General features: G+C 53.8%; 5 protein-coding genes across 5 annotated transcripts; 2 read left to right on the forward strand and 3 right to left on the reverse strand.

Annotated features, from left to right (window-relative positions):
- Window positions 1-1,223: 1,223 nt before the first annotated feature.
- Window positions 1,224-1,430, reverse strand: CCOS01_03261 (uncharacterized protein; the record flags this gene model as incomplete). The annotated part of the gene is made up of 1 exon (XM_060451447.1): window positions 1,224-1,430. One exon carries the CDS (start codon window positions 1,428-1,430, stop codon window positions 1,224-1,226), a length of 207 nt encoding a protein of 68 aa, XP_060317712.1.
- Window positions 1,431-2,759: 1,329 nt separating this feature from the next.
- On the reverse strand, window positions 2,760-3,782 carry CCOS01_03262 (uncharacterized protein; the record flags this gene model as incomplete). Its single annotated transcript, XM_060451448.1, has 1 exon — window positions 2,760-3,782. One exon carries the CDS (start codon window positions 3,780-3,782, stop codon window positions 2,760-2,762), a length of 1,023 nt encoding a protein of 340 aa, XP_060317713.1.
- A 462-nt stretch (window positions 3,783-4,244) lies between these two features.
- Window positions 4,245-5,073, forward strand: CCOS01_03263 (CHD5 domain-containing protein; the record flags this gene model as incomplete). Its single annotated transcript, XM_060451449.1, has 3 exons — window positions 4,245-4,331; window positions 4,413-4,599; window positions 4,685-5,073. 3 exons carry the CDS (start codon window positions 4,245-4,247, stop codon window positions 5,071-5,073), a joined length of 663 nt encoding a protein of 220 aa, XP_060317714.1.
- A 974-nt stretch (window positions 5,074-6,047) lies between these two features.
- On the forward strand, window positions 6,048-8,892 carry CCOS01_03264 (uncharacterized protein; the record flags this gene model as incomplete). Its single annotated transcript, XM_060451450.1, has 5 exons — window positions 6,048-6,176; window positions 6,255-6,333; window positions 6,401-8,431; window positions 8,488-8,667; window positions 8,720-8,892. 5 exons carry the CDS (start codon window positions 6,048-6,050, stop codon window positions 8,890-8,892), a joined length of 2,592 nt encoding a protein of 863 aa, XP_060317715.1.
- A 230-nt stretch (window positions 8,893-9,122) lies between these two features.
- Window positions 9,123-12,259, reverse strand: CCOS01_03265 (metallo-beta-lactamase superfamily protein; the record flags this gene model as incomplete). The annotated part of the gene is made up of 6 exons (XM_060451451.1): window positions 9,123-9,610; window positions 9,710-10,418; window positions 10,497-11,628; window positions 11,684-11,907; window positions 11,966-12,046; window positions 12,107-12,259. The coding sequence occupies 6 exons, from the start codon at window positions 12,257-12,259 to the stop codon at window positions 9,123-9,125; spliced, it is 2,787 nt and encodes a 928-aa protein (XP_060317716.1).
- Window positions 12,260-12,558: the final 299 nt, after the last annotated feature.

Below are 12,558 nucleotides of genomic sequence, written 5' to 3' on the forward strand. Positions count from 1 at the left end.
ACATCAACCGAGAAACAAAGTCTCTTCCTTGTGCGCTCATGGGATGAACGATGGGCAATCCATTGGCCAATTCGACCGTCCATTCAGGTCAACATGCGACATTGATTGGCCCCCTGCTTCACGCGTCCTCGACCCCCAGCTGTCGATTCTTTTCTCTTTCGGGTCTGCGCTTCTCAGTCTCCAGTCTTCAGTCTCCAGTCTCAGGGGCGCTGCTGTCAATCAGAGCTTCTTTGCCAGGCTGCTTGTTGATTGTTGCTCCTAGGGACCGCCAGCCCATGTGCCCATGCCAAGTGCCTTGGCTTGGTCGGTCCCTTATCTTGCCGGAATCCCACCCACGTCCATGACTTCTCTGGCGTCTGCCGACGCATGCGGCTGTTGTTCTTGATTCTTCCAGTATTCGAGGCCTCGCGGCGTCATTGTCTTCTGTCTTAAATTCCTTCGCCTTATATCTCGACTCGCCGTCTGGATCGGTCTCAAGTCAACACCAGGCGGAACAACACTACCGCCAACTCAATCGCTTCGCCGTTTGCATTTGGCATCGCGTCCCATCTCCACCTCAGCAAGCCACTACCTCGTGGTAAAATGGCTTTCGCTCGTCACGGTGGCCTCGGCCGTCGACCGTTACCGTGTGTGGTGGGATACGAAAGTCCAACAGGCAATTGCTAGCCGCAGCCACCGAAGAAAAGACGCTTAACCTGCCTTAGCGGCATTGGCGCCTCGAAAACAAGGGGCACCTCAACCATCTCCACTTCCAATGTCGCCTCGCTGCTGCTTCGGGCCATCTTCTCCAGCTTCTCTCCAGGCTGTTCCCTTGCACCAAAGGTGGCTACCGGCCCTTTTGGGACCAATTCAATGAGTCCAAATGTGATGGACATTGGCCCGTCACCCATCCACCTGTCTACCAATCACCACCACCATCCGACACGGCATCTTTGCTTCTTGTCTCACTGTCGACGTTCTCCCGAATCTCGCCCGCTTCTCGCCCACTTCTTGTCCATGGACTTGGAAGTTGGTCAACCAACCAAGCCACAGCTCTCGTTTCTTTTGTCAAAAGCTCCATGACGACTGCATGCGACTACCAGCGCTGTGTCGAGACCATTTCTTCGGCCGGGAACGTGCGTCTGTCGCCGGACTCGAGCACGGTACTTGCTCGACCGCGCATCCACGTCAATCAAACCATCAAACGGACTGACGGGCGCTGGGGCTGGCTCATGCTCCTCATGTCATTTGGATATCCGATCTTCCATGCTCAGGACCGTGGACATGTTCCATAGTCCGTACTCGAACTGAGATGGGCCACGCTCGAAGCCCATGTTGGATGGAGCTCCCAAGTTGCAGTGCACCGCAATCTTACGTATCTCCAGTGCTGCTAGCTCGCTGCTCTGTGTTCGCCTCCTGTGTAGAATGGCACGACTGGCTACCTCGGTCATTCTACGGGCGTCTTCCAACACTCATTTTCAACCCGGAGCCTCTCTAGCCGTTTTGGCCCTTACCTCTAGGACCCCCAGCAGCTTTTGAGAGCTCCTAGAGTCTGGACCAACATCCAACCGTGGTCCAGTAAATGATCAACCAACTGGACCGGATGAGATCAAAGAAGAGATGCATGCGGCAAATGCTCAATTCACGGTGGAAATCATCGCCGTCAAGGACCCTGGGCTACTCCAGGGTCCAATTTGCCTCGAGCCACCTGAGCTTTACACTCAAACTAATTACCCGGCCCTGTCGTTGCTGGTCAGAGCTTCTACCCTTTAAGTCGACTGACAGTCCTCGGGAACAAAAGAAGACAATTACAGACTCTACCGCCTACAGCGCCTAGAGCCCCTTCCACAACAGCATGGAATTCAATCAACAGGCGCGTCAATACTCAGTCTTCTCCCGTAGTGAGGCCTTCGGCTGGCGGCTTCTTGACCCGACTGCAGCGCTGCACGAGCATCAGCACAGCCGGTTCGCAACAGGTAATAACAAGCCAACATGGTGCGCGGGCGCCAAATCGTACATACGTTTGCTAATACTGTTTGCAATTGATCTTTTAATCATTGTTTAAGACCATGTGCATCATCACGATCGATGGTGAAGTCCACGTTCTGTATCCGATGATGTTGCATATGTAAGAGGCGTCCCTGTCAATAATTCACAGCGAATTAGTCGTCGCCATCTCAGCCGTCGTCCTGATCTTCTTCAATGAGCTGCTAATGCGGATGTGGCAGGCGGACAGGGGCTTCCGAATGTGGATGTGATGGACAGGGGTCGCGGCCGCGAAGGGTTTCAGCCGCGAATCACCAAGTCTCGATCAGATCAGCGTGGCTTTCGGCTGTTGGACGATTCGTTGCTCCAAGAATGCTCCCAATTACAAGATGCATTGCACTAATATGATTCGTAACTTGGAAGGCCGGAGCTTTTTGATCTTGTTGATCCCTTGGAGGATTGCCAATTAAGGTAACGTTAATGAGTGCAATTATTTCCGAGTACGAAGAAACCAGGCATGATTCTTCTCAGTAGTTCATCTGCGGTGCTCTATGCTCTACGCTAAGCGCAATGCCGCCATTTTTTCTTACCCATAAAATAAAGCAACAAACGTCAAGAACCGTTATGAGAGAAATGTTCAAGGCTCACCCTGGAAGCTCATTGAATCCGAGAAATGAGCATGATGTATGCTTCTTCCGGAAGTCTAAAATTGTACTTGTGTAATCAGCACTGGTACCGGGGTTTCGTCGGTTCTCCTCCTCCTCTATTTCACCAACATCACTTTTACTTGTCTTCTATACAGACTGTCTAGCCATTTGACCGTACATATCCCACCATGTCCGTGCCATCCTCAGTACTGCGGCTTCGAGAGAGTCGTCGGTGCTGGTTGCTGCCAGCCGCTCTTGAACACTCACAAACCTATCTCTATCGATTTGTCCCAATATTGGCCGAGATGCTATGGTGCGTAGAAACCACCAGACTGACTCATTGCACCACCGGAGAGATTCCGCCAAACCCAAAGTCTCATTATAGACCAACGAAACTGTCCCTATGTCGTCCTTCCCTAGCCTATCAACCAAATGCGCGAGGAAGGACCAGCCAGAAATATCTGAATGGTGTCTGAAGGACCACTTCTTAACACTCTGAATCAGGGACACAAGCACGTCGAGCTCGGAAACGGCCAGAAACGTCTTTGTCAACCACCGGGCATGAGTCCATGCATAATAGTTACGAGGATGTCGTTCTCCAGCCATCATGACAACCGTCTCGACATCCTGTTGAACCACGACGGGAAGCCCGGCATCATGGTACCGCTCCGACAGCCAGCGTCGATGGTTCCACAACGTTGGTGACTTTGTGTGTCGATGCAGTCGGCTGGTGAGTAGACTATCCACGAACCACTTCTCCCGTGCTAGATTCACCTTCACGGTGTCACCCGCGGAAATCACATCGGAAAGAAGACGCTTTCTGGTGTTGGCGGCTGTGAGGTGCTCAGGGTCCATCAGAAGTAGGACGCTTGTTGCAGCTATCAGCTGCTCTCGTCCCACCGCAGAAGAATCATTGGCTTTGTGCTTCTGAAGGATTTGTCTGGCGAAGAGAAAGGCTTGGACCATGCGCAGCTTGGGAATCGCAACTGCGTTCTCGTCTCGTAGAAAGATCTCGTCTGGACCCATTGGATGGCCCTGGCCTAGAATCTCGATCTCGAGGAGATTATCATCTTGCGGCTGCGCAAAAAGCCCAGAGATGTCGTTAAAGATTTTCTCGTGGTCGCCTTGTTGTAGGGCAGCTATGATGTGCTTGTTCAGAGCTCTCGACATTGCTGTATTGAAGGGTTGTTGAACGGGACCGTCTTGGCCTTGAGCATGTCTGTGAGCCTCACTAAAGCACGCTCGACAAAAGTGATTTGGCGCTTTAACGGCAGCTCTTGAGTAGCAAGCCGAACCACAGGAATGGACCCAGAGCCACCTAGGTAGGTAGGTCAAGACGTTGAGGCCGTTCAAATCTTGCTCCGATGGAATGTAAACGCGGGAGTTGAAGGTGATTGGTTCTTGCTGTTGGACGAGGCGGCCAGTGGCTTACAGTGGCTAAGGTCCCCGCTAAAGATGCAATTCGCGGGGCAATGACATAGGACCACGTTTTCCCGCCCACCCAAGGGCACCCTCGAGCCCTGTCACACACCTACCTATCGACAACCGTTCAGCCTCGCACATCACAGACATGTGCCGATAGATACCGGAACCACCGCTTGCGAGTCTGTGATCTACCAAAGGGTGTCTACCATGCCCTCCCTACTCGTCATCATCCTCGTGCTGGAGGTGTTCTCCCACCTGGTCAACACCGTCGGAGCTGCAGCCATCAACAATCTGGTCAGTCTGCCTTTCACCTCCCTTTGACTTCGCGCCCTGCCGGTCACGGAAAGATCGCCGCGTTTGCTAACAGCCTAGCAGCTCTGGACAACTCTCAACTACCTCCCCATCTCGACCGCCAAGGCAGCCGCGCAGCATCGAAAGCTGCAAGCCGACTTTCTCAAGACGCGAAAGGAGCTGAATGCGACTAGCAGTCAGGATGAGTTCGCCAAGTGGGCCAAGCTCCGTCGGACGCACGACAAGCAGCTGGAGCAGCTAGAGAAGAGCAGTATGTTACACAAGGCTACGATGTGGCTTTCATGCCGGGCTATAGAGATCGTGATGGCTAACGTGTACACTTTGCCAACACGCAGAGCAAACCCAGGAAGCATCGAGATCAAAGTTCGATACCTACCTCACTGGCTTCAGATGGGCCCTCACCAAGGTCCCTCAATACGGCCTCCCCTTCTGGTTCTCCAAGGAGCCCATGTTCTGGCTGCCGTACGGCTGGTTCCCTTACTACGCCGAATGGATCCTCTCGTTCCCCAAGGCCCCGATTGGCAGCGTCAGCATCGCTTCGTGGCAGCTGGCGTGTTCGGGCATGGTCACGCTCCTCACCGAGCTCATTGTCTCGGTTGTGGGACTCGTGTTTGCGACGAAACAGAGCAAGGGACAGCCGGTTAAGGTTCCTGCGGCGTCAGGTAAGACGGCGGCGCCCAAGACCGCGGCTGGTTCGTCTGAGACGGAGAAGAAGGAGTTGTAATGCGGCTAGGCGACTGTGCCGCCGTGGCGAGGACCTTAGGCAAGCACATATCAAATAAAGTAAATGTCTCTGGCTCATAAGGAGTGGTTCCAACATTGTGACGCTGAAAGCCTTTGCTTTTGTCACAGGCATCATCTCGAAATTTAACAGGGGAACAAAAAGACTAGAGACGACGCAATCAAGCAGGCAGAGGAAAGTTGCGGCACTCTTAGCAAGCAATGCAGACGCTATAGCCAGTTCCAGGGTCATGGCCGCGTGCTTAGGCATATTGTAAAGGAAGGAAATTTTCATAGAATGTATCTCGTCTAAATTTGACGCAAAGTTCTTAATTGCAAGGCTAAGACTTTGTAACACGATCAAGAATAACCCTTGGCAGGGCATTTGGGGTTTGCTCTAGGCGTCATATTGACTTTGGTGACCATTTGAGTCCTTGCGGACGGCCAACAAAGCTTCGAAAGCGCCATCGTCACGTAGGATTGATCTCCTTGTCTTGCAAAAGACAGAGCTGTTGGTTAGTCTGGTAGTAGCTAATTGGAGCTCATGAAACAAAGCTACTGGCAATAGCAACTCTGAATCCCATAAGATGTTGCCATCTGCAGCATTCGAGTGGCAGAGCGAGTTCCCAAGGGGAAACAACCTGTAATTGCAGGTATCGCTTGCTGTATCTCGTACTTTGAGCTTGATGTGAATGAAGAGGAGGGAAAGTTGAAGCGTCTGTTGTGGATATTTCGCAAAAAAATATCTGCTGGGAAGGTGCACCGCCACAGCCCACTTTCAGGTCGCGCCACACTACGAGGTTGACAGACAGACCCATTTTCCGGATTAACCACCAGCCGAGGACCGTGCTCAGCCCCATCGTGCATTCGTCCGGGAGGCAACGACATCAACTTGGCAGCTCTGTGTTTAGTACCTGCATCGACAAGCTTGATCAACAACCCCCATCGAACGGTTCGGAGCTCCCGCCATACATCAAGATGGCGCCGGCACAGGATACCATGTTTCGCTCGGCGAACATGAGTATGGTGCAGCTGTACATTTCGAATGAAATCGGTCGCGAGGTTGTCACAGCCCTTGGAGAGCTTGGTCTTCTCCAGTTCCGTGATGTACGTCGCCAACCCCCCTTCCTGGAAACTATCGAGGTCGACATGAATATCGAAGCTAACCGACCGTAATCTATTTAGCTCAATGGCGATGTCAGTGCTTTCCAGCGCACCTTTACTCAGGAGATTCGAAGACTCGATAATGTCGAACGCCAGCTGCGTACGTCATCATCCCCCCAACCGCGCATCACGAACCCTCAGGTTGGGATAGACTAACATCGAGGCAGGCTACTTCTACGCCCAGATGGAGAAGGCAGGAATTCCTCTCAGAAAGTTCGACGTCGATGCCGAAAGACTTGCCAACCCATCGACCTCCGAGATTGACGAACTCGCCGAGCGAAGCCAGAGCCTCGAGCAACGCGTCTTCCAGCTTAACGACAGCTACGAGACCTTGAAGAAGCGAGAAGTCGAGCTCACCGAGTGGCGCTGGGTTCTCCGCGAGGCTGGCGGCTTCTTTGACAGAGCCCACGGCAGCGTCGAGGAAATTCGCGCCTCCACCGATAACGATGACGCTCCTCTCCTCCAGGATGTCGAGCAGCACAACTCGGCCCCTGAGGTCGAGCGGTCCTTCTCTGGCATGAACATTGGCTTCGTGGCCGGTGTTATCAATAGGGACCGTGTTGCCTCCTTCGAACGCATTCTCTGGAGAACGCTGCGCGGAAACTTGTACATGAACCAGTCTGAGATCCCCGAGCCGCTCGTCGACCCCACCAACAACGAGGAGATCAACAAGAACGTGTTCGTCATCTTCGCCCACGGCAAGGAGATCCTGGCCAAGATTCGCAAGATCTCCGAGTCCATGGGTGCTGAGGTGTACAACGTGGACGAGAACAGCGACCTTCGTCGTGACCAGATCCACGAGGTCAACGCTCGCCTTAACGATGTTCAGAACGTTCTCCGCAACACCCAGCAAACCCTGAACGCTGAGCTCACCCAGATCTCTCAGGCATTGTCAGCTTGGATGGTCTTGGTCACCAAGGAGAAAGCCGTTTACAACACGCTTAACAACTTCTCGTACGATCGTGCTCGCAGGACTCTCATTGCCGAGGGTTGGTGCCCGACGAACGACCTGCCGCTGATTCGTTCTACGTTGCAAAACGTTACGAATCAAGCTGGACTCTCGGTGCCTTCCATCATCAACGAAATCCGCACCAACAAGACTCCGCCTACGTACATCAAGACGAACAAGTTTACTGAGGCGTTCCAAACTATTGTCAACGCTTACGGTACTCCCACTTACCAGGAGGTCAACCCGGCACTGCCTGTTATCGTTACCTTCCCCTTCCTCTTCGCTGTCATGTTCGGTGACTTTGGGCACGCCGTCATCATGGTTTCTGCCGCCCTCGCCATGATCTACTGGGAAAAGCCTCTCAAGAAGGTCACTTTCGAGTTGTTCGCTATGCTCTACTACGGAAGATACATCGCCTTGGTTATGGGTCTTTTCTCCCTCTTCACCGGTCTTATCTACAACGATGTCTTCTCCAAGTCTTTGACGCTGTTCGACAGTGCCTGGAAGTGGGATGTTCCCGACGACTACAAGCCTCCTCAGACTCTGACTGGTAAGCTCAATGACCACGGTTACCGCTACCCCTTCGGTCTGGACTGGAGATGGCATGAGACAGACAACGACCTTCTCTTCAGCAACAGTTACAAGATGAAGATGAGTATCGTTCTGGGTTGGGCCCACATGACCTACTCCCTCATCTTCGCCTACGTCAACGCCAAGCACTTCAAGAAGCCGGTGGATATCTGGGGTAACTTCGTCCCTGGCATGATCTTTTTCCAGTCCATCTTTGGCTACCTCGTCATGTGTATTCTCTACAAGTGGTCCGTCAACTGGAGCGACCCTCAGAACCCCCGCAACCCTCCTGGACTGTTGAACATGTTGATCTACATGTTCTTGCAGCCCGGTAAGCTCGAGGAAGGCGCGCAGCTCTACCCCGGACAGGCCACTGTCCAGGTCTTCCTCCTGCTATTGGCCGTCATCCAAGTCCCGATTCTGTTGTTCCTGAAGCCTTTCTGGCTTCGCTGGGAGCACAACCACGCTCGCGCCAAGGGTTATAGGGGCATTGGAGAGAGCTCTCGCGTTAGTGCCCTCGACGGCGACGATGACGAGGATCACGGACTCAACGGCCGCCCCAGCTTCGAGTCTGATGGCGAGGGCGTTGCTATGATCACGCAGGACCTGCACGGTGATGGCGAGCACGAGGAATTTGAGTTCAGCGAAGTGATGATTCACCAGATTATTCACACCATCGGTCAGGAATACGAAAGCCAACACCTAACATGAAAATAAAACTAACGATGACTACAGAATTCTGCTTGAACTGCGTTTCCCACACAGCCTCGTACCTTCGTCTCTGGGCCTTGTCACTTGCCCATCAACAACTCAGTTCCGTCCTTTGGTCCATGACCCTTGGACCTGCTCTTGGTTTCTCTGGCATCTTTGGTTCTATCGCTATCGTCGTGGTCTTCTACATGTGGTTCTTCCTGAGTAAGTTGCGATACTCCCCTCTCTTCTTAACATCTACTAACAGCACACTCAGCCATTGCCATTTTGGTCATGATGGAAGGTACAAGTGCCATGTTGCACTCCCTTCGTTTGGCTTGGGTCGAGTCCTTCTCCAAGTTCGCAGAGTTTGCTGGTTGGGCCTTCCAGCCGTTCTCTTTCACTACGACGTTAGAAGAGTCTGAAGAGCTGAAGGAGTACCTCGGTTAAGAAACTTCAGCTGGAGGTTTTCCAAGAGTGTGATTTACTGCATTTTGTTTTTCATTGTAACCTTAGTCCCTCTGTAACATAGCTCAATGCACTAGAGCATTAAGTATTTAAACGTGCTAGGCTGCCCGCGTGATTGTCGTGAGTGTGGTGGTTATACTACATGATAGCGTGTAAAACGCCGTGAAATGAACACCCTGCATCCAACATGGGAAAAAACCTCGTAGTAACTCTTAACCCCAAAGCGGGGCCGTGACCTCGGCAGCGTGCTCGCAGACACGTCTCACACGGTCGGCAAAAGCCTTGTGACTGCAGTCCACCTCCAGATCCTCCAACCAGACGACAGCCTCCATCTTGTCGACCTTGATACGAATGCCCGGCACAGGGATGCCGAGCTTTATGAGGCGCTCAATCTCTGCGCGGCGCCGCGCCTCCAGCTTCTTCTCCTGCTCCGCCTCCGCGTCGTCCTCGGACACGTCCATGGACGCGTCGCTGGCGTCGTCGGACTTGATTGCCTTTGTTGTAACCGCTGCTGCTTCGTCCTCGGGCTGCGGCGGGAGACGGGGTTCGGCGACTGGGTTGACGTTGTCGGCGCCGAACTGGGCTTCGAGGAACATGAGGAAGCGCTCGAGGCGTTCTGTCGCTGGGACGTTTGCGTGGGGGTTTTTGGGGAGGGGTTTGGGGGCGTGGTCGTGGTCGTGGCTGTGGGAAGCCGCGGAGCCTGAGTACGTATGAGTGAGTGGTTAGCGAACTGTAAGAGAAACTTCTGCAGACGTGAAAATCCATAATTATCAAGTAGAAAAGGGGGGGAGGGGCGTACGTTTTACTGCTGCGGGACTGCTCTCGATGGAGAACAGACACGCCATGACGGCGTCGGCAATACCGTCGTTGAGCATGTTGCCCTCCCACTCGAGCTCGACCTCTCCGTCGCTGCGGTACCGCACGGCGACGCAGCCCATGACCAGGTACGCGGCCACGAGGCGGGCGACTTCCTCGTCGGCCGCCTCCTCGCCCATCTCCTGGTCAACATCATCGCCTTCGCTTTTCTCGGCGCCGTTTCCGTTGGCGACTGCAGCACCGTCAACGGCCTTGTCGTGAGCCGGGTGACCCTTGCGCATCTCGGGAAGCTCCTCGACGCTGCCAAAAACGCCTTCGAGACCCCAGCGTACAAGGTCAACGCCGGCAGCCGTGAGGCGTAGGCGCTGCTTGCAGGTGATTGTGGTGGTGTTGAGGCCGGCGTACTCGCGCAGGTCCTCGGGCGCCATGAGGGAGAGCTTAAAGTCGTTTTGGACGAGGACGCCGGTGACGAGCTGTTGCGGCAGGGAGGTGGGGTCGGAGAGGGATGTCGGGGGAGGGATGGTGGCGAGCTTGCCGACAACTTTGGCCGTCTTGTCCTGCTTGAAGGGGATGCGGAGCTCTTCGCAGTTTTTGGGACTAAAGACCTTAACTTTTGCCGTCTTGCTTGCGTTGAGGGAGAGGAGCTTGGATTTGAGGCGCATCATGTTATGCTGCTCGCCGTGGACGAGAATCTTTGGAAGGTGTCAGTCTGCTTGATTCCTTCCCCGGAAGTTTGTGATGGGGAGTAAGGGAGAAAGGGGTTCACTTACTACCACTGGGGCTGCGACTTCCTCGATGAACTCACGGTTCTCCGTGCCATCAACATGAGCTGCAAAGGAGTACTCGGCAACGCTGCACCGACGGGGGATGAAGACCTTTTCGCTCTCCCCGCCGGGCCCGCGTCGGGCACCAGCTGTCGTCCGGCTCATGACGGCCTGGATCTGGTCGGGCTCCTGCATGATTTGCTTGGCCATGGTGCCCTCGACGCTGTAACCGGTGATGATAACGCCGTTCTTGTCGTTGGGGGCCCACCTCTCGAGAAGTTCTCTACTCACACCATTCTGAAGCATACCAGGACTGGCCAGCATGACACAGCCTCCGACGTCGTCGAAGCGGTCGAGGTTTTTGAGGGAGCGGATGTACTTGAAGTCCCAGGGCCCGCCCTTGCCGGATCCGTCACCGGATGCTTCGGCCTCGGCCATGCGCTCGCGGAAGAGGCGCTTGATGTTGTCGTTCATGGCGCCGACGTAGGTCTGATAAACAACCATACACTTTCTGGCGAGATTGCTGGCGTAGTAGATTGGGAACCGTTGGAAGTCTGCATGCTTGCCCCAGTACTCATCCAGGATGAGCAGAAGCTCCTGGGCTCTGCCGAGGGCAAAGACTGGCATCAGGACCCTGCCTCCGCGATTAAGGATGCTGGTAATGGACTTCATCAAGGCCTGCTCGCGCTCCAGGCGGGGTACGTGGGAGGCAATGCCATAGGTCGACTCCGTGATCAGGACATCGATCTTGACGCCCTTGGGAACTTCTGCTGAGACCAAATGTCTATCTTGCTCTCGTGAGTAGTCTCCGGTAAAGAAGATTTTGAGACCCGCAATCTCGATGAGGAACATGGCAGCTCCGAGGACATGGCCAGCAGGATAGGGCGTAATGCGGATGGACGAAATGGTGTGTGTGGTGTGGTAATCAATGGCCTCGATTTGAGGGAAAGTGTTAAGATGGTCTGCTTCCGTGTAGACTGGTTGTGACGTCGGGTTGGACGAGGTATTTCCAACACGGACACTGTCTTGAATGAGCCACTTATAGATGGCCTTTGTTGGATGGGTCATGAAGACCCGGCCTCTGAAGTTAGTCTTTGATAAGACGTATGGCAATGAAGCCGCATGATCTACGTGGAAACTGCCACTTATTAGCATGTTCAACACCAAAGTGTCATACAACCAACACCAAATACTCTAGGGCGACAACGCCAAGAGCTATCACAATGGCGAGGACGACAAGGCAAGGCAGGTGGGAAGAATGAGGTCTTTGTATTGTTTCTGTGTACAAGAATGAAATAGCATAAAAGGCGTAGCAATGGGCTCCATCAGGTGCGAGAGTCGCCGAAAGACACTCGCTATTCCTGAGCCAGAGGTATGATCCCAGATATTGGTTTCCAAGTTCGTTCACCGCCTTGCCCTGCGATCCAACAGCATTTGGGAGGGGGAAGGGGGGCTTACTGGCTGATTAGAAGTACATCAACCGTACTAAGATCGAAGTCGTCGAAGAAAGGCAGCGCTGCAAGGCCATCGTATGCTGGGTGCTGGCCAGCATCAAGCTATGGGAATGGTAGTTAGTACCTGCCTGTTCAATCAAGGAAGGAAGATTGTGCTCGTACCATCACTGTCTTGCCCTTGTATTGGATAATGTGACATGACCTGCCGACTTCGTTGCCACCTCCAAGGCAGAGAAACATCAGCTCGTCGGCAGGGTCGACCGGTTCCTCAGAAACGGTGGCGGCCATGGCCGAAGCCTTTCTCTTTGACGCCATAGCTGCAAGTGTCGCAAGTGCCGCAAGTCGCAAACAGTCGATGAATCTGTATTTGTTAATATCGCACCGATTGGTGGCGGTCAGTTCCCGATTAGATCATCTGTAGCAAACGAGTCGGCGCGAGATGGGTTGTCGGTGAGGCGGTGACAATACTGCCACAGGCTGAAGCAGAGAAGTTGAATTGCAAGTGATAGGAGGTCAGCGGGCAACGCGCAGGGCCAACAGGGTCGCGTAAAAGTTGGCGGCAGCTGTCTGGTCCGCTACCAAGCTCCAGCCTAAACGCTTGGACCATGTAGCAC

This window comes from Colletotrichum costaricense (assembly GCF_030867565.1).
Source record: "Colletotrichum costaricense strain IMI 309622 chromosome Unknown Scaffold_3.1, whole genome shotgun sequence".
Lineage (NCBI taxonomy): Eukaryota > Fungi > Ascomycota > Sordariomycetes > Glomerellales > Glomerellaceae > Colletotrichum > Colletotrichum costaricense.